Source organism: Tachysurus fulvidraco, chromosome 17, assembly GCF_022655615.1.
Source record: "Tachysurus fulvidraco isolate hzauxx_2018 chromosome 17, HZAU_PFXX_2.0, whole genome shotgun sequence".
Lineage (NCBI taxonomy): Eukaryota > Metazoa > Chordata > Actinopteri > Siluriformes > Bagridae > Tachysurus > Tachysurus fulvidraco.
Window position 1 is genome coordinate 23054509 of NC_062534.1, and position 21935 is coordinate 23076443.

Consider the following 21935-nt stretch of genomic DNA (forward strand, 5'->3'; position numbering starts at 1 on the left):
AAGATAAACATCATTATTAAGGTTATAAACAGTGTTTCTAATGTTTAAAGCAGTGGTCCCCAATCCCCTAATCCCCTAATCCCTATCGCCATTTCCGACATGCTATCTGTGTGAAGCGGGGATTTCTGCAGTGACGGCAACCGAAACAAAACAACGGAATAAACTGGACATAAGCAACACACTTCGGGTGTCATTGTCTCCTGTTACCCCAGATGGAACCGTCTCGTTGTAAAGAAACAAGCTCAGGGTTCTCATTGATTTAGCGTTGTAGTGAGTTAAAAAGGCATGTTTAAATACAATTAAATTAAAATTATTCATTTTCATTTAATCGTATAGCCGCCACCCCCCACCCCCAGCGGGCCGCGGTAAAATGATCAAACATTGACCGGTCCGTGGCGAAAAAAAGGTTGGGGATGACTGATTTATACAACGTTCATGTTTAGGGCTTATAACGTTTATATAATGTTTGGATCGAGGTGGATTATTTTACGGAACAAGAGACTCGATCGTAGGAAGAAGCACGCGGTTGAGCTCAGGCTGATTTCTTTTGGACCCAGACTGTAGATTCATGCAGCCAATCAGTGGAAGTCGTATCCGGTGATTCCACAGAGTGACACGCCCACTAGGTTTGATCTGTCAGCTGATTGCTGAACTGCTGGTGAAGTGAACGGTGATGTGAGCAGAGCTGAAACGACGCTGAATCAGACGTGTGATGGCTGCAGATTTTCTGACTCGACTCAAACACCTCTCGGCTTTGGGCTCTCGGCCGCGTCGGACCAGACGTGCACCGGTGCCGTTATCAGACTCCGGGCACCAGAAAGTACGAGCTCCATTACACTCCTGGAATCGGTGTTTACAGCAGTGGAACCCAGACGCGGCTCTCACAATCGGCCTGCGCATAAATCTCTGGATTGGTCTGATTACTCAGTTTGGGTGCACTTTTGCTCCCTCTCTGGTTTCATGGTCATTTCTGATGTAGCGAGGTAGCAAAAACAAGCCGGGGCTTCAGCGGCCTCCAGCTCCTGCACAATGGCTGCCTTTTACAGCAACGCCGCAGACACATTTGGGTGAACGCGGAAAGCTGCAGCCGCCACGAGCCATGATGTCATCACTCAGGGGTTGTCTCATCACTCAGGGGTTGTCTGATGAGAAATGGCCCGATAGAGAGAGAGAGAGAGAGAGAGAGAGAGAGAGAGAGAGAGAGAGAGAGAGAGAGAGAGACTAGAGAGAAAGAGAGTAATGAAGAGATGGAAAGACTGACAGATATAAAGAGAGAAAAGCCAGAGAGGAGAGATGGAGAGAGAAAGGGACAGAGAGACAGACAGATAGACAGACAGACAGACAGACAGAGACTGAAAGAGTATGAGAAGAAGAGAGAGACAAACAGACAGACAGACAGACAGACAGACACTCGCTGTGGTCTTTCACACAAACAAGCACACAGTGGAAAAATCTGCATGACTAATATATATATATGTATATTCTCTCTCTCTCTCTCTCTCTCTCTCTCTCTCTCTCTCTCTCTCTCTGCTAGCCTGCTTTAGTGTTTTTCTGCATTTCCTCTTGATATTTGTGTATTAATGATCCCACGCCACCGTAAACCTGGTGACCGAAGCGGACTCGGCTGCAGCGCTGCACCCTTCGCCTCCACGTTCCCATCACACCGCAGCTGAACGGTAGTGAATTAACACACAGTTATAGTACAACACTGACACACTAACACAACTCCTACACAACTACTTACTCCTGATTAGCATTGAACAGAAATCATCTACATAAAACTCTTCAGAAAACACCAAACACTTCTACTTTACTCAGTAATCGCGCAGAATTCCTTAAACGTACAGTCGTATGTTAGAACATTTCGCTACACGTTCGAGACATGTTTTAGTTTAGTTAAAGAAAGTCACATTTTCTCCCTTTACAGCTCAGGTCAATGCTGTGAAACATGTTGTTATCATTTTCACTACAGCAGCTGTAAACCTTCGGCTCCTTGCCAGATCCTCCATTTTTACTTCTCTTAAAGAAGGACAAGTAAAAACTCACTGTATCGATGTTACTGAGAAAATCACAACACGTACAGTAAACGCGTCGTTCCTGAAGACTCGCAAAACAAAAGCTAACGTCATTATTTGATAATAATAATAAAAAAAATCTTTGTTATTTGTCTTAGATTATATGACATTCGTATGATATTTATTTTATAATAATGATGCATGACCTATTGGGATGTAAGTTAAAATAAATCAGTTCCTCCTGAAGATCAGAGTTTTTTTTCAAATGTTTTGGCAAAGATGCTCGACTTTGTTGCTGCTTTTTACATTTGTGGCTTACAAAAAAAAAAAAAAAAAAACCTTCAGCGTTTTTTTTTTTTTTTTACTTTTTTGTGCTTTTTTAAGGAAAACTACTTAAATCTGTGAAATCACCAGCACAGGATTGTTCTTGTTAGCAAAGACACATACATCATGATTTGAGTTGTAGTCATGTTCCACACAGGTGAGCTTGGAAGAGAGACACGACACGCGACACGTCTCGGATCGAATCTGAAGAAAATCATTCTGCAGGATTTTTTTTTTTTTTTTTTATTAAATCGCAAACTTGGCTGAAATATATACAGTTTGCTTATCACTGTGTTCATTTCTGGAGGATTGACGGGAAACGAATCCACACCTTCTGGCCAATCAGAATTGAGGATTCAGTGGCGCTGAAGTGGTATAACAATTTTATGTGTGTGTGTGTGTGAGTGTGTGTTTGCACAATGTGTGATCTATCAGTGCTAAGACTCCTGACCTTCCGCTTCAGATCAGCTCTCAGCTCAAGGGACCGACTCTTTCTTCTTCTTCTCACGGCTGTGGACTTGCACGCTAAGATAAATGGCTTCATTAGGACCAGCATTCTGCGCTGGGCCGCTTTAATTAGAACAAACAAACCGAGTTGAATCAGAGAGGCCATGTGCAGGAGCTGCTGTCACTTTACCCCTTTAAAGAGCGTCCGCTTTGACCTGCTGGAAATGACTACGTGTTTGTCCTTTCGCTCTGCTTTCACTTAACACACACACACACACACACACACACACACACACACACACACACACATTATCCACAGTTTAATCACATTCACATACACACTACATCACTTCCTTTCCTGCACTTCACACTGCATTCATGATCCCAGATACAGCATTTATCCCCAAAACCACATGTCAGGGCATCATCTCAGCCATCTTCTCTCTCTATAAAGGAAGAAAATCCACAGATAAAACGTTTCTCTTTAAACAAAAAACTGTTCTGACTTAATATCGTGCATGAATTTGTCGTTTTTAACACGTTTTCCTAATTTTATTACTTTTATCAGGTCTTATGATGGCGCTCTGCTGCCCCCTTGTGGTCACATACAGGAACGTAAAAAAAATCCAAAAGAGGAACTATCAATACTTTTTCAATCTAATCATCCAACCCATACACCATCATGATCACAACATGTACAAGTACAAACAAATACTGGTGTGTATGGGAGTCATGGTTTCGGGTTCGGGTTTCGGGAAAATCCTGCACAGAAACTTCCTAAGTTTTGTACAGAGAGGAATTTCAGACATCACAAAGGTCAAGCAAACAAATCAATGTTTTCGATTAAAAAAAAAATTAAATGCAGAAAGAAATAAAAAAAGAACAATTTAGCTACAAAAAATACAAGATTGTGACAAATATAATAATAAGATAACATTATACACTAGATGGCAGCATTTGAAAATTAATCACTTTGTCAAGAAGAAGTGTGAGTTGAGCACGAGCTCATGCATGCTCACACACACATGTACACACACACACACACACACACACACACACACACACACTCAAGCTAAGCTAAGAAGACTGTCATATGACTGTAACATCAGCACCAATAAACTTAACTCTGTTTAGTCTTAATTAAAATCATGTTCCCTGGTTACACACACACACACACACACACACACACACACACACACAGTTAGAGGAGTTGAGGAGTTAGATGAGTAAAAGTGTGTAGTAGTAGTAGTAGTAGTAGTAGTAGTGTAGTAGTAGTAGAGGCGTGTCCCACACATCAGCCTGTTCACATCACGAGCAACTTATTCAAGAGACGTAAAAGAGAAAGACAGACTGAGAGACAGACAGACAGACTGACAGAAACACAGAGAGACAGACAGAAAAACAGAGAGACAGACTGACAGAAAAATAGAGAGACAGACAGACGGACAGATAGACAGACACACAAAGAGACAGACAGAAAAACAGATAGACAGACAGACGGACAGATAGACAGACACACAGAGAGAAAAACAGAGAGACAGACAGACAGACAGATAGAAAGACAGAGAGACAGACAGAAAAACAAATAGACAGACAGACAGAGAGACAGACAGAGAGAGACAGAGGGACAGACAGGCAGACAGAAAGACAGAGAGACACACTGACAGACAGACAGACAGACAGACAGACAGACAGAGAGACAGACAGACAGACAGACACACTGACAGACAGACAGACAGAGACAGACAGACAGACAGACAGACAGAGAGAGACAGACAGACACACTGACAGACAGACAGACAGACAGACAGACAGAGAGAGAGAGACAGACGGACAGACAGAGAGAGAGACAGACGGACAGACAGAGAGACAGACAGACAGAAAAGCAAGTAGATAGACAGAGGTGCAGAAGCTACGTGTAAAAGTGAAGCTACATGATGGTGTACACTTGCTGTATGTGGTGTCATCACTTCTAGTGAAGGGAGGAAATGATGACGTTTATTTGAGCCCAAATGTGTCTCTTATCTCTTACACCCGGATGATTAACAGCTGCTGATGAGAAACGCCTTCACTTCCTGCTCAACCTCACGGTAAACAACAACAAAGAAACAAGAGCGCTCGTGTCACGGGCGAGTAGTAAAAATCTGCGTCTTCACCACACCCGTGATGCTACGATTTCAGTCGCTTCAAACATCAGATGCTTTTAGTAAAACAAAATAAAATGCAGCCGCAAAATCCTCCGTCCTGAAGACTTTCCTGTGGCATCAACATGACAAAACAACAACATGAACCGCCGCAGAGATGAGCGAGAGTCAATGACGCATTTCATCCTGCTGCCATTTTCATCACAGCTCTCGACAGTTTCAAGCCACAATTAACCCTTTTTACAGTCTGCTTTCCAATCAGTATAAAAAATGACTCATTATATCATGAGCTCACACACACACACACACACACACACACACACACACACTCAGATACACCATCACACAAACTCACAAACCATCAAACAGACAAACCTCACACACTCACATACCCTCAAACACACACATACATACACAATCACATACACACTCACAAATGTACATACCCTAGAACACACACACACCATCACACTCTCACATACATACCATCACACATACAATCAAAGAAACACACACACACACACACACACACACACACACACACACACAGGGATAAAAGGAAAACGGAGAACCGCCGCATACTGTAGATGTGCAGAGTCAATGACTCATTTCATCCTTTAGATCAGACTCATGATGACTCATTTTATTGTCCTGAGTCAGGAAAAGTTGTTGTGAGTCGTTCTTTCGGTGTCTTTTAGACGCGCGTTTTTCCTTCTGTTGATGATCTTACGCTGAATTTTAGTGTTGAAGAGAAATCTGAGCCGCTTTTTTTTAGATGAACAAACACTCGGAGCTTCTCAGAGAGCAGAAATGTGAACTATTTATATCTAAAAATAATCTAGAATTTTTTTTATTCTGTCAACTCTTTTACTTTTATTATTCGTTATTTCCTTTATCATTAATTATGTTTACCTTCTGCTCTATGTTTATGTTCTGTAAAGCAGCTTTGAGACAATGTCTATTGTAAAAAAGTGCTATACAAATAAACTTGAATTGAATTGAATTGAATCGGGTTTGATATCTGTGTGGAAACATCTGTGTGGAAATAATGAATCTAATCACCTCTGGTTTTGTAGAGAAAAACAGAAATACTAATGAAACTGAGTCCTGAGTGTCTACTTTCATATGAGCTTCATATTAACACCACTGTTTGTTTTATCACCTTTTAACGTAGTTAAATATTAGTAATAAGACTTAGTTTACATATAAATTAAATACTTTTTGTTTTACTGGATTGAAATATGAATATTCATGAATTCATTCATTCATTAACGAGACATTTTTTCATGCTGTTTTTTCTAAGGAACGGCAAAAAAAAGTCCTCAAGACTTTCCTGTGGCATCGCTATGACAACAGAAAAAAACACCTGCTGAATTACATCTAAAACAAACATTATGAAAGAAACAGCTGGTTCTCATGTGTCTTGTGTGTGCTTGTGTGTGTGTGTGTGTGTGTGTGTGTGTGTGTGTGTGTGTGTGTGTGTGTGTGTGTGTGTGTGCGTGTGTGTGTGTATGTGCATGTGTGTGTGTGGTGTGCGTGTGTGTGTGTTTCTGTGAATGTGTGTTTGTTTGTGTGTATGTGTGTTTGTGCGTGAGTGTGCTTGTGTGTGGTGTGTGTGTGTGTGTGTGTGTGTGTGTGTGTGTGTGTGTGTGTGTGTGTGTGTGTTTGTGTGCGTGTGTGTGTGTATGTGCATTTGTGTGTGTGGTGTGCGTGTGTGTGTGTTTCTGTGAATGTGTGTTTGTTTGTGTGTATGTGTGTTTGTGCGTGAGCGTGCTTGTGTGTGGTGTGTGTGTGTGTGTGTGTGTGTGTGTGTGTGGTGTGTGGTGTGTGTGTAACATATAGAGGCAGCAAATTATCACAAAATGAGAACTTGCGATTTCAATTTGCACAAAATTTCCTTTTATATTAGGTGTAAATTCCAGTCAGTGACAGAAAACGACAGATGTAATTTCTGAGAAGTGGTCTAAAAACCACAGCAGGTGACAGAGCGCTTCTCGGCTAACTCAACCACAAGCCAACAGCCGTTTCATTTGCTGCATGATTAGAAGGGGCGGAGCTTCGGGGGAAGTCTGACAAAACCTGACAAAGATCAGGACCCATTAAGACTGAATGGATGTGCTGACCACACACACACACACACACTCGCACAGACAGACACTTGCACAGACAGACACTCGCACACACAGTCACACAGACTGTCACACAGACTGTCACACAGACTGTCACACAGACTGTCACACAGACACTCGCACAGACAGTCACACAGACTGTCACACAGACACTCGCACAGACAGACACTTGCACAGACAGACACTCGCACACACAGTCACACAGACTGTCACACAGACAGTCACACAGACAGTCACACAGACTGTCACACAGACACTCGCACAGACAGTCACACACACAGTCACACAGTCACACAGACACTCGCACAGACAGTCACACAGACAGTCACACAGACACTCACACACAGTCACACAGACTGTCACACAGACACTCGCACAGACAGTCACACACACAGTCACACAGACTGTCACACAGACACTCGCACAGACAGTCACACACACAGTCACACAGACACTCGCACAGACAGTCACACAGACACTCACACAGACAGTCACACACACAGTCACACAGACAGTCACACAGACACTCGCACAGACAGTCACACAGACACTCACACAGTCACACAGACAGTCACACAGACACTCACACAGACACTGACACAGACACTGACACAGTCACACAGACACTCACACAGACACTCACACAGACACTCACACAGACACTCACACAGACACTCACACAGACACTCACACAGACACTGACACAGTCACACAGACACTCACACGGACAGTCACACGGACAGTCACACAGACACTCGCACAGACACTCGCACAGACACTCGCACAGACACTCACACAGACACTCACTCAGACACTCACACAGACACTCGCACAGACACTCGCACAGACACTCACTCAGACACTCACTCAGACACTCACACAGACACTCACACAGACACTCACACAGACACTCACACAGACACTCACACAGACACTCACACAGACACTCACACAGACACTCGCACAGACACTCACTCAGACAAGGAGCCAACGAGGACAGGAAGTTGTTTCCTCCTCCTCCTCCTCCTCCTCCTCATGCAGGTATAGACGAGCGTTTGTCAATACAGCACAGAGCGCACACACACACACACACACACACACACACACATATACATACATACACACACACATACACATACACATCCTGTGCTGCTTTGCATTACATTTTTTTTTCTACCTTGTTGTTGTCACGCTGGAGGAAACGTATAGAAGAAATATGTTCCAAAGCAGACTTGGTTGTTGCGTTCACCAGTAAACACAAACCACTTGCTTTTCACACACAGTCAGTGTGTCTAACACTAACATTCAGTTCTGTGTACGACAAACAAAACACCTCGGAATCACACGACCCTGTCATGTTTTATTGTTTTATTATTACATATAATTATATAGTTTTAAATTAGAATTTTTTTTATTTCTTTTATTTATTTTAAATAGTTTTTTAAGGGGGTTTTAAAATGAGTGTCTGAAGATCATTTTACAGTTTAAAAATGTGAGAAAGAAAAAGAAAGAAAGAAAGAAAGAAAGAAAGAAAGAAAGAAAGAAAGATAGAAAGAAAGAAAAAAAGAAAGAAAGAAAGAAAGAACCCCAGGTGTTGTTAGTATCTCAGAATTGCGCAATAACATTTACGCTGATGGAAGTTTTTTTCTTTGTGTTTAAAAATACAGAGAGAGAGAGAGAGAGAGAGAGAGAGAGAGAGAGAGAGAGAGAGAGAGAGAGAGAGAGAGAGAGAGAGAGAGAGAGAGAGAGAACTAAGGCACGTGCCAGAAACAGAACGTTACCCAAACCATGTTAAATTAACTGCGGTTACTATGGTGACGTGTAGCATTGTGCGCGTTTTCTGACTGTTTGTTCGTTACAGAGTTAAGAGTGTAAACGGACAAGTACAAGTAACAAGTGTGTGTGTGTGTGTGTGTGTGTGTGTGTGTGTGTGTGTGTGTGTGTGTGTGTGTGTGTGTGTGCGTGTGTGTGCGTGTGTGTGCGTGTGTATGTGTGTGTGTGTGTGTGTATGTGTGCGTGTGTATGTGTGCGTGTGTGTGTGTGTGTGTGTGTGTGTGTGTGTGTGTGTGTGTGTGTGTGTGTGTGTGTGCGTGTGTGTGCGTGTGTATGTGTGTGTGTGTGTGTGTATGTGTGCGTGTGTATCTGTGTGTGTGTGTATGTGTGTGTGTTTAAGGATTAAATCCCAGCTCACCTACCTGAGAGAAGTGAAGTGACGCGTCCATGACTTGTAGTGCAGTGTTTATAACAACAACGTGCAGCGTGTAATCGAGTTGTTTATACAAGTGCGAAAACACTATTCTGATTGGCTCAGTAAAAAACAAGGCGACGCCCCGAAACCCCAGTCCTCTGGCGTGGAGAACGTCTCTACTGTTTTTGTCTTTTCACTGCACTTCCTGCAGGTGCTCAGTCTTTACACCTGGTGGCGCTGTCCTCCAAATTTAAAGGGCTGAAAGTTGCCAGATTGTGAATAAATCATACAAATGATGGAAGACCCTGAAAAACCCAGAAGAGCAACACAGGTTTAAAAATAAAAAAAATCCAGGTTATTAATAAAATGCAAGAAAGATACATTTATTTTCAGTCATAGGTTTTACACATGTTTACACACTTATTCACATCTAAAGTTTAGATGACAGACTACGAGACAATGGACCCCTAGATAATGGACCACTAAAGCCTTCAGACTTCACAAAGCAACCAGGGCTCAATGTTACACGGCACAATTCTTAGATAATTCAATTAAATAACGCACAGGATTCAAATGTATACTCTTAAGTCAAGTCAACCATATATAGCTGTTACAGTACATAGTGAACTGAGACAACGTTTCTCCAGGATCAGGGAGCTACATAACACAAAGACAGGGCTATAAGGACTTAGTAAGTTAGTCCTAGATACATAAAGTGCATCTGTGTGACCTGGTGCAAACTGTGCAGGACAAGACAAACAAGACTGTGCAGGACAAATGACAAAAAGACAGTGCAGGACAGAAGACAAAAAGACAGTGCAGGACAAAAGACAGTGCAGGACAAAAGACAGAAAGACAGTGCAGGACAAAAGAGAGAAAGACAGTGCAGGACGGAAGACAAAAAGACAGAAAGACAGTGCAGGACAAAAGACAAAAAGACAGTGCAGGACAAATGACAAAAAGACAGAAAGACAGTGCAGGACAGAAGACAAAAAGACAGTGCAGGACAAAAGAGAGAAAGACAGAAAGACAGTACAGGACAAAAGACAGTGCAGGACAAAAGACTTTACACAAAATACAATACACAAACACAGAGCAATAATACTAGAATGAACACATTAGTATAATATTATATACTGATGATTCTGTATGAAATGAGGTTTATTCAACAAAATACAGAAAGTCCAATAGTGAGAAACACTCGCTTAGAAGGTTTACTGATGGTTTGTCAGACGTTTAAAAAATAAAATTAATAATAATAATAATAATAATAATAATAATAATAATAATAATAACAATAATAATAATAATAATAATAATAATAATAATAATAATAATGATGATGATGATGATGATGATGATGATCTTGACCCCCTGGGTGCCTCGTGGTCTTGTTCCTCGTAATCCAGGTCCGTTTCATAATCTATGCTTGGTCTCCAATCCACCCACAGGGAAAGTGTTAGTAACCTAGAGAACCTGGAGGAGCACCACATGCAGACACAGATAGGAACAGACCCTGGAGGCTGCAATGCTACCCAAATGACCTGCTTTTATTTACAATCAAAAATACTTCATCAGCTCATTGAGATCAGGAGTCAATCTTTAACATTAAATATAATTATTAACTTACATTATACAGTATTCTGTCATTCTTTATTCGGAGAGATTAGATGTCAGTGTGAATGAACTAAATCTGTGTGTGTGTGTGTGTGTGTGTGTGTGTGTGTGTGTGTGTGTGTGTGTGTGTGTGTGTGTGTGTGTGTGTGTATAACATAATCCAGTCGTGCTGTTATAGAGCAGTAATGCACACATTCTGACCAATGAGAGTCGAGTAATAAAATATTAATAATTAAAGTATATGAAACAAAGGAAAATGTAATTTTCCACTGCACAGTTACATTTTCAAATCTGATTAGGCTAAGGGTCTTGATTAATTTTCTTTATTCCACAGGATGGTTAATATCGTGACCCTAACATTGCCACCCAGTTCAATCCTGATCTCGGTCTGCTGTTTGTGTGGAATTCTGTGGAATGTTCTCCATGTGGAATTTCTCTGGCTTCTCCGGTTTCCTCACATCTCTCAAAAATATCCTGGTAGATGGATTAGCTGTCCTGGGAAGGCTTTACACTAGATGTTGGAGTGTGGCTGTGGGGATTTGTGTACATTCAGCTTCAAGAGTTCTACTAAGGTCAGGTAGTGATGTTGGGATGTTGAGGAGGTCTGCGTTTCAGTTCAGAGTTCCAGTTCACCCCAAAGGTAATCACTTGGGTTGAGTCATAATCAGGGATGTTCTTCCGACCCCAGCATTGGCAAACCACAGCCGTGTCCCAATTCATTTACTTATACTATGGACTTAAAATTTCAGACACATTGAAATTTTTTAATGGATCTGGCTTTGTGCATAGGCACCTTGTCATGCTAGAACAGATTTACACTTTTAAATTGTAATGCTACATCATACAAAGATCCTATACAACTTTGGTTAAGATGTACATTTGGCTATGATAGTCATCAGTCCACATCATTTTCAGCCATGTAGTATATTTACCCTGTGGAATTATTGTGCTTAGTAATAGGTTCTTCTCTTGTCTTCTACATTAATTCATTTTTAAATAAATAAATAATCAAATAATAATAATAATGATAAAAAATAATAATAATAATCATCATAATAATAATAATACTAATAATATAATAATAGTAATAGTATTATTATTATTATTACAATGATGATAATAATAATAACAATAATAATAATAGTGATAATAATCATAATAATAATAGTAATAATAATAACGATAACAACACTAATAATAATAATAATAATAATAATAATAATAATAATAATAATAACAACAATAATAATATTAACAATAACATCAACAACAACCATAATAATAATAATAACAATAATAACAATTATATTTTAATAATAATAATAACAACCATAATAACAACAACAACAACAACAACAACAACAACAATAATAATAATAATAATAATAATAATAATAATAATAATAATAAAGGGTATTATTTGAGTTATTTGGACGTTTCTTTCTTATTACGTCAGAGCTACATAGAAGCCACGTTCATTTCGTGTCGCGTGGTTTATTTATTTATTTTTAAAAGACCACTTCCGCATAATTAAGGCGAAACTCCGCCCACTTCTCCTCGAGCCTCGGCGTTGTTTGGGGACCGTCAGTCAGTCGGTCGGTCGGTGGGAGGAAGATGGCGGCGGCTCCGCTGTATTGTGTCTGCCGGCAGCCGTACGACGTGAGCCGGTTTATGATCGAGTGCGACATTTGTAACGACTGGTTTCACGGCAGGTAAAAGATCCAGACGTTTTACTATGTGTCCGGTTTCCTGGTGTCAGAAGTGTGTGTGAGTGTGAGTGTGTGTGTGTGTGTGTGTGTGTGTGTGTGTGAGAGAGAGAGAGAGAGAGAGAGAGAGACTGAGCTCGAGCGCTGCCTTCACGTGTGTTGTTATTGTTGTTAGACTCTTATTAACCGTTAACAACAAGCACCGTTATCCTCGTGCACGACTCGTACGTCACGTCACGTCGTTTTCGCCGTTGTTTATGTGGATATTGTTGACTTTTTCCTGTTCCTCCCCTTTAAGTAACAGTGCACTGGGTTCTGTACAGAGCTCCTGTAGCTAAGCGGCTAATCCAGCATCTAGCACGTTAGCTTTGTGACCAGAAGCGGATTAAACGTGTCCGAGTTGTTTATAGTCATCACTAGGATGCGTTTCTTATTAAACCTGTTTGTGTTGCTGCTTGTTGTGTGAACACGAGACACCGGTTACACACAATCATCACATTCGCTTTTATTTTACATCCCGAATCGATGCAACTTAAAAATTTATTTGACTTTATTGATGAAACTCGTTTTGACTTTGGATGCGTTTGGCACGTCGTCCTGCTTGTTTGTTCCCGTGTGATGTTGACGCTTTTCTGAGCTCTTTATTGCGCGGTGCCAAAAGTTCCACACATGGTGTCGTTGTTGGAGACCCGGAGGAGAGGAGACAGTAAACAAAGGGCAGGTTTACTGAAGCAGCTCAGCATGTGTGTCGTGTTTCTCTCTCTCTCTCTCTCTCTCTCTCTCTCTCTCTCTCTCTCTCTCTCTCTCTCTCTCTCTTTATATATATCACTCTGTCTGTATCTCTCTCTCTCTCTGTTTCTCTCTCTCTATATATATCTTTCTCTGTCTCTCTCTCTTCTCTGTCTCTCTCTGTTTCTCTCTCTCTATCTTTCTCCTCTTTCTCTCTCTGTCTCTCTCTCTCTCTTCCCTATTGCTGAGTGTTTAGTCCTTTTGATTGGCAGCTGGGTTTGGAGAGGGGAGGGGGTATTGGGGGGTGAGTGTTTGTGTGTGAGGGGATTTAAATACTCCTTTTTTTTTGCAAATATGGGCACGTGGTAGGAGCCGCTTAGAGGTCGGGATCAAGCCACGCCCCTTAAAGGGCCACGCACCTTGTATTTGGAGTATTAAACAGGAGAAATCTGGAAAACCTGTATTTTATTCATCACTCGTTGGTCAGCAATGTGACTAAGTTTAAATTATTAACACGTTGCACATTAAGTGTCTTCTGTACAGATTTGTGGTTGGGAATAAACAATAAAAACCATAAATAAATAAACACCATGGCATGGTGCATGGAGCCGCACTGAATGTTACTCGGTTCTAGTTTTTCTTGTTTGTTTTTCTTTATTTGTCAAAATCTGGGTCGATTCAGGACCGAATCACTTCGTCTCTGTAGCCGAATTGCGTTAAAGTTCTGAAATGCACAAACGGGAGACAGATTCAGGGTTCGATTCGACCAGGCCGAACACCGTGTGTGTGATTTATGGTACATAAAAATATATACAGACTTAAAACTTGCTTCTAAAACTCAGTCAGACTTTACCTCAGACGTTTATTTATTGGTCAGAAATACAGAAAAGTAAACAAACCTTTTATTAAGTGCCCACAGGAATCATACCTTCACCTTTAGCGACTTGCTCTCCACAAAGTTAGACACACTTTAGACCGTTCTCGGTTTAAGACTCGTCCAAGTCTACGTTTCTTTTCCTTTCGCCTTCTAAGTTGACGTGAGGTGGTTTTCCAGCTCAAGTTGCTTGTTTTGCAAAACAGGGAAAAGAAAAAACCCCAAGCAAGCTGACTGCTGCTTTGTTTACGACTGATGTCGTATGCAGGAACGTTAAATTGACCTAGAGGAATGCAAGTCGCGTCCTCCAGTCGAATGCATGCAAAGTTGTGTTTGAGTGACCTTAGAAAACCAGGACAGGAAACAGCGGCTAATCGGCTACGTTTATATAATAAGATAATTGTATAAACGACTCATTTTAAACGTTTCCTCGGTGCAACATCGAGAACCTGCTGCATTACTACAGCTCTGCCTTTTGGCTCATTTTGCAGATCACTCCTCAGTACAGCAGTTTACGGCTGCATAAAACACAAGGGTTTGAAACAGATCACTTCGGCCCTCGGATCGTCTCGGCCCGGTAGTTCTTATCCACACCGAACGTGAGCTCTGTGTCCTTCCTCTCCTCTCCTTTGTCGTTTCAGGAAAGCGGATAGAGATTAGGGAGATATCTGCCAGAGCGCTGCTTTAAGACAGCGGTTTCGTGTCTCGACCAGAAGGATTAGGTTGTCTAGCCAGAAGCTGAGGCCAGTCTGTTATCTGACTGCATTCACTGACTCACGAGGCAGAGGCAGAGCAGCCTCCGGGGAGACGAGCTGAGAGGATTACCAGCCTTTTCGCTATTCATGTCTGACAGTGACAAGGGACTCGGCCTAATGTCTGTTTTACAGTACAGCGGTGCAGACTTCATCTGTCTGCGTGAGCGCACGAGCTAGACGACCATTTTATACGCGGTTTAGTCCGCCGACGTGTCTCTTAGCCTCGTGTATTCACCCGAACGGTATCCTGGTTAGGAGTGTAAGATGAAAATATGAGCACAATCATTTCATGTATTAGTGTTTTCTCTGTCTGTGTGTGTGTGGTGGAGGAGAAGAAGATTGATGGAGGCTTCATCAGCCCGAGGCAACATCAAAGCTTCATCTATCACTGTCCCTGGGTGATGAAAACGCAGACTCACAACGTTTAGCTTATCAGTCATAAATATGGATCACCTCACACACAGGAAGAGAATAATAATGCAATCTATTCAGAAGCTTTTAGCGCGATGCATCGCCTCAGAACCGCGGTTACCACACACAATTCCTTTATTCACGGACCAGCTTTTATGAGCACGTTTTTAAATGCGGCCTATTTTAATTAAAAAAAGGGCAATAAGCTGCCGTATACTGTACACTCGTGTGTACGAATAACAACAATACAGTTCTCTTCATGTAGTTCAGAGAACAGGGATACATCACTAAAAAAAACACGTATTCATTGACTGATGGAAGTCATGATGCGATAAATGATGTTTCTCCATTCTTGTTTCGGAGACTTCAATTAATAAATTAAAAGTTTTATTTTGTATATATTTTTTTTCATCCCTTCCAACAGCATGCTTCTGAATCCTTTTGAGACCCGAGTGTTGACTTACACCACAAGTTTAACTCGTATTTCAAAAGCGGTAGACATCAGAAAGTGCTGGTGTAAGCAGGAGCTCACGTAAGGGTTCGTCAGATGGTTAGAGAACGTAAGGTCATTCGAAATGAAAGCGGGATGCTGTGAATTGCGCTTTGTCTCAGCGAGTCTCAGTGCTCGCCGAACTGAACTGATCTGCTCTCAGTCTTGTCGAAGCTTTTACATGTAAATGATTTTAATAACCGTTCTCATTACGGTACTCGGCTCACTCTCTCTGATGAACAATCCTGACTAAATGCAGCGCACTTGAGCTCGGTCTGGAAACACAGCCGGACGAGGAGAAGTGTACTGCATCACTGAGCATCATGCCATGCGGTGTCTAATTTGACTGTATGAGGAATTTGTGTGGAACACGAGTAAGGAACAAAGCAGGGACAACACGAACACACACACTCATACACACAATTTTTGAGACGCTAGTGCTACTAACAACTGGTAATATTACTGCACGCTCCAGTATCCCAGAAATGGTGGAAAAGCTGATCTTCCTGACTCCCTTTAGTCCTCACACTGTCGAACCTTCAGTGTGGGTCAATGTTTCCCCCACACACACGTCGCAGAGGAAGGCCGCCGTCGGACGTCTCTGGCTAGCGCAACTAATGACCTGCACTTCCTCCACTCGTTACCTCAAGAAGCGTAAATAGTTTCAGTCAGGATGAGCGGAAAACCTCGCTTTATCTCTCCTGCCATCTTTCATTATGCTCCACTTCCTGCTTTTCTTGACTATGTGACGAAAGAGCGCTCCCCCCCCCCCCCCAGACATGTTCCTCCCAGGCTTCCTTGAACAAAGCCGGATTTAGCCTGTAGGAGCAGCCATACATCAAGTGGGGATCTGTGGCACTGCTCTAGGCAGGACAGTGATGGATGCACTCACGAGGACATTGTCAGGTTCTGCTCGGGTTTCACAAACTCTCGAGGCGACGGAAGAAACCTTACACCTCCATTTAATAAGGTGTGTGTGTGTGTGTGAGTGTGTGAAAGAGAGACTGGAGTGAAGGAGCTGACCTTGGTCACCACCACCACCGGGTTTATGCTCCGTCAGCAGTGATGACCGGCGATGACATCTCATGTATCTGTGGAGGGATTTCTCTCCGTTTTATCATCTCGTCATTGTGTTCGCTCTTCCCTCAGATGCAGAAGACCAAGACGGTCTCGTTCCTCAGACACCGAGCCACGACCTCGGCGGCAAGCACCGGTGCTCAACTCGCCATTAACAAAAACATCACCACACAATTGTTTAAATCCTCCAGCGCAGGTTTTAAACCTTTTCTCTTCTCCCTGACTTCTAGTCCATGATCAACTCAATTTGGTGCTCAGATATGTAAGTTTCTCCCAGACCCAAAATGTCCAGGGTTTAACAAATATAACATCATTATTATTACAGGGAAGGAAACCCAAAATTCAGCTCTGTTACAGGTTTCATACAGATTTAGACACAGACAGACAGACAGACAGAGACCGAGAGAGACAGACAGACCGACAGACAGAGACCGAGAGAGACAAACAGACAGACAGACAGAGACCGAGAGAGACAAACAGATAGATACAGACACACACAGACAGACACTGACAGAATGAGATCGAGAGAGACAAACAAACAGACAGACAAACAGAAAGATAGACAGACAGACACAGACAGACAGAGAGAGAGAGAGAGACAGACAGACAGAGAGAGAGAGACAGTGAGTGAGTGTCTTGGGAAACATTTTTTATGAATTGATGAAGTATTTGCGTTTAAAATCTAGTCCAGTTTGCCATTTAAAAAAAAAAGCACACAAAGGGTCGTGTCTGATACAAAGGGTGCGTTCGAGACGTATCACGTAATATAGAGCGTAAAGAGTATTTTATGACGGTCTGTTTTATTGAGCTTTATAACTTTTGTATAGAGTCGAGAGCTTCGTTTCGAACAATCGCGTGTTTTTTTTTTGTTGTCGTTTGTTTTCCAAAGTAAACATAAAAGTCAACAGCATGTCATTTCAGCAACAGGAATCACACTATAGTCTGTATGTAACAGACAGGACTGCGAGAACCAAACACCAAGCAACACTATGAAGCAATAATATCAAGTCACATGTCAAAGATAGAGAGAGCGAGAGAGAGAGCGAGAGAGAGAGCGAGAGAGAGAGCGAGAGAGAGAGAGAGAGAGAGAGAATCTATAGCTGATATTCCAAGAATTCTGCCTCTCTACCTGTCATCACTATGGAGACACGTTTCTCCTTCAGTCACCCGAGGGGAACCATTGGATGGATCAGTAGGAACGTTATTGGTGGAAATGTTCTCCTGCTTTACTGAGGATGACAAGTGTAAGGATCTGGGATGTGTTTGTGTGTGTAGTGTAAGTGTTGTGCGTGTGTATGTATATATATATATGTGTAGTGGTGTGTATGTGTGTGTATACTGTATGTGTGTGTGTGGTGTGTGGTGTGTGTGTGTGTGTGTGTATATATGTGTGTGTGTATATATATATATATATATATATATATATATATATGTGTGTGTGTGTTTGTGTTTGTGCATGTGTGTGTATATGTGTGCGGTGTGTGTGTGTAGTGTTTTGTGTGTGTGCGGTGTGTGCAGTGTTGTGTGTGTGTGTGTGGGGGGGGTAGTGTTGTGTGTGTGTGTGTGTGTGTGTGTGTGTGTGTTTGTGTGTTCACCCCGGTCACTCAGTTTATCTCTAGCAGAAATCTACCAGGCTGCTGATGGAGCACCTCGAGGCCTTCATTCCTTTCATTATTCTGCCTGCACTCGTTCCTCCTTTCAGTCCCCCAAACCAAATCCACTAACGAGTTGCTCGGCTCGGGTCAGAAGATCACCAGACACGGAGTTTGGCCTCGGTAGACGTTTCTCCAGCTGTTCTTATTCCAAGAGGTCCGAGCTTGTTGCTCATTGAGTTTCACAGCACTGACCTACTGACCTTGTGATCTTCGAGATGGAATGAAACAGAACGGAGGGATTAGTGAGATCTGTGAGATTCGCCTGCTGCTATTTGTTTTGTTTGTATATCTCTTCAATTAACCATCGAAGAAACACGTTGTGTAAAACGTATAAAAGCTCGTAGGGTCGAAGCCAATAAAGCATCGATGTTTCATTCGTTTTGCGTCATGATAAGCAGCACGCAATCCCGGTGCAATAACAGCCTCATGCAATCACCAGGCAAGATGGAACACGACCTGCTGCAGGCTGGAGCAGGATCATGGGAAGGGTTTTATACAGAACGTTTGGGGAACGTTTTCCTACAAGATGACATCATGGATCTCTCGGAGCCCGAGCGGAACCGAGCGCCACGGCGTTACTCTCGTCGTTACGGGTGTCAGTCTGCGTCAAAGCTGAGGTGTAGAATCGAGTAACGAGCTTCAGACGCAGCTTTTGTCTTCCCGTCACAGTGTGCGTACGATTCGCCGCCGCCTCCTGCAGAGTCTCCGCCGGTTTCTTTGTGCTCAGACGACACGCTTTCAGAGCCTGTTGCATCACCCTGCCTTTCTGCTGGAGAACTTCTAGAGGCAGCAAAACAAGGATGATGCAAGCAGGACTTCAGTATCTCAGAGAGTCAGAGATGATATGAGAGAAATGGCGAGAGAGAACGAGAAAGGATGAGAGGCAGAAAGAAAGAGAGTGCGAGAGAGACAGAAAGGATGAGAGAGGCAGAAAGTGAGAGAAAGGATGAGGGGCAGAAAGAGAGAGAGAGACAGAAAGGATGTGTGTGAGACAGAGAGACAGAGAAAGGATGAGAGGCAGAAAGAAAGAGTGTGAGATATAGACAGAGAAAGGATGAGAGAGGCAGAAAGAGAGAGACAGGATGAGAGAGAGACAGAGAAAGGATGTGTGTGAGAGAGACAGCGAGACAGAGAAAGGATGTGAGAGAGACGGAGAAAGATTGTGAGAGAGAGAGAGAGAGAGAGAGAGAGAGAGAGAGAGAGAGAAAGGATGAGAGGCAGAGAGACAGAGAAAGAGGGAGAGTTAAAAAGGATGAGAGAAACACGCACTCATCCTTTCTCTCTCTTTCTGTTTCTCTCATCCTTTCTAACTCTCCCTCTTTCTCTGTCTCTCTCTCTCATCCTTTCTCTCTTTCTCTCTCTCTCATCCTTTCTCTCTCTCTCTCTCTCTCTCTCTCTCTCTCATCCTTTCTCTCTCTCTCTCTGTGTATGTGAGAGAGAGATAGAGAGAGGGGGGGGAATGAGAGAAAGAACAAGTGTGTTTTAGATTTCAGTCTCCTTCCTCCCCAGTTGTATAGTTTGACCAGTGAAAGTTTCCCGTCTTACACTTTTTCCCCGTCTCCTCGACGCGCTCCACGTGTCCCACATCCATCAGCCTGTCTTTAGCAGCACTTTCCTCACAGCCGTGTCCTTTTTTTTTTCCTCCCCTTCTCCATTCTTTCCCTCAGCATGAAACTGCGCATTAGGTCAGCGTGACATAACCGTCGCTCTGAGTCACATCCTGAGCGCTCGCCTCGTTACGTCAGGACTGCGAGAGCGGCGCTTTTCTGTCAGCGTCGGACGCCCATGCAGCAGGAGGGATTTGGCAGGAAGTCAGGATCCACAGCTCGCCCTGACGAAGGAAGTCGACCGAAAGGGAATGCGGATGTGGGACGGTTCCAGTCACTTCCCATCTCTCCGTCAGAGCCAGATTTTTTTATCTCCGTGCCTTCGGAATTTTTCTTCACGCAGCAAGGATCGCGTTTATAAAGACGTCTCCGGGGTGTTTCGAGGTAGCTGTGGAAATTTTACGGGTTTACAAGTCGGGGCTTTTTTCTCATGAGGCATCAGACACTGTCCTGACCACCATCCCCCATCTCTCTCTCACACACACACACACACACACACACACACACACACACACACACACACACACACACACGCTGCTTAGCAGGAGGGCCGGACCACAGCTTTGATGTGGACACCCCCGCCGCCCCGTCGAACCACATGCACGCTCACCCCCCGCACTTCCCCACTTCCTCCCCCCGGAGCAACCCAAATACAAGCCCCACATCTGGAGCGCTGACTGAATTCACACAGTAAGAAAGGAAGAGGAGAAAAGAAAAGTTGGTTTGATTTCCATAACGTCATTCACCTCGAATGTCCCCGAGTGTTAGAAACCGGCTTTGTTTGAGTTTCACTCGCTCACGTCTCGTCAGCACAACAAGCTTTATTACAGATCCTGCGACGCCGCTTCCATAAACACGTCTTGAGAAGGTTTACGGTGAGACTCGGTTAGGCCGGCGTTAGGCCGTCTCTAAGCGTCGCTCCGGTCCAGTCCTCAGAGCTCGCCGTGAACACGTCGGGATCTAAAGGTCGTCTGTAAAAGCTCTGTGTTTACAGGTTTCTGAGCGGTGGCTGAGCGACACGTCCTGACCTGTATCTCACCTGGAGCTGCTGTTCCACTCACCTTCTCTAACCGTACTGTTATGTGTTCTGTTCCAGCTGTGTTCAAGTCGAAGAACATCATGCAGTGGACATCGACGTTTATCACTGCCCTAACTGTGAAGTTCCACACGGACCCTCCCTGAGTAAGACTCCTCTCCTCTCCTCTCCTCTTCTTCTCCTCTTCTCTTCCTCTCCTCTTCCTCTCCTCTTTCTCTCCTCTTCTCTTCCTCTCCTCTTCCTCTCCTCTCCTCTTCGTCTCCTCTCCTCTTACGCTCCTCTTCGTCTCCTCTCCTCTTACGCTCCTCTTCGTCTCCTCTCCTCTTACGCTCCTCTTCGTCTCCTCTCCTCTTACGCTCCTCTCCTCTTACACTCCTCTTCGTCTCCTCTCCTCTTACGCTCCTCTTCGTCTCCTCTCCTGTTCTGCTCCTCTTCCTCTTCGTCTCCTCTTCTGCTCCTCTCCTCTTACACTCCTCTCCGTCTTCTCTTCCTCTCCGTCTCCTCTTCCTCTTTGTCTCCTCTTCCTCTCCTCTCACGCTCCTCTTCCTCTTCGTCTCCCCTTCGTCTCCTTTTCCTCTTCCTCTTCCTCTCCTCTTCTTTCTCTTCCACTCCTCTTCCTCTCCTCTTCGCTCCATTCCTCTCGTATTCCGCTCCTCTTCTCTCCGTCTCCTTTTCCTCTTCCGCTCCTCTCCTCTCCGCTCGTCTTCCTCTTCATCTTTTTTCCTCTTCCT

General features: G+C 43.3%; 1 protein-coding gene across 2 annotated transcripts in view; it reads left to right on the forward strand.

Annotated features, from left to right (window-relative positions):
• Nucleotides 1-12403: 12403 nt before the first annotated feature.
• kdm7ab (lysine (K)-specific demethylase 7Ab) overlaps nucleotides 12404-21935 on the forward strand; it is a 33593-nt gene continuing 24061 nt past the window's right edge. The window contains exons 1-2 of one of the 2 annotated variants that reach the window (XM_027135096.2): nucleotides 12404-12576; nucleotides 21265-21350. In XM_027135096.2, coding sequence (XP_026990897.2) covers nucleotides 12479-12576; nucleotides 21265-21350 — 184 coding nt within the window. In that variant the 5' untranslated portion in view covers nucleotides 12404-12478. Of the gene's footprint in view, nucleotides 12577-18126; nucleotides 18151-21264; nucleotides 21351-21935 lie in introns of those variants that run through there. The other variant, XM_027135104.2, reaches the window with a different exon arrangement.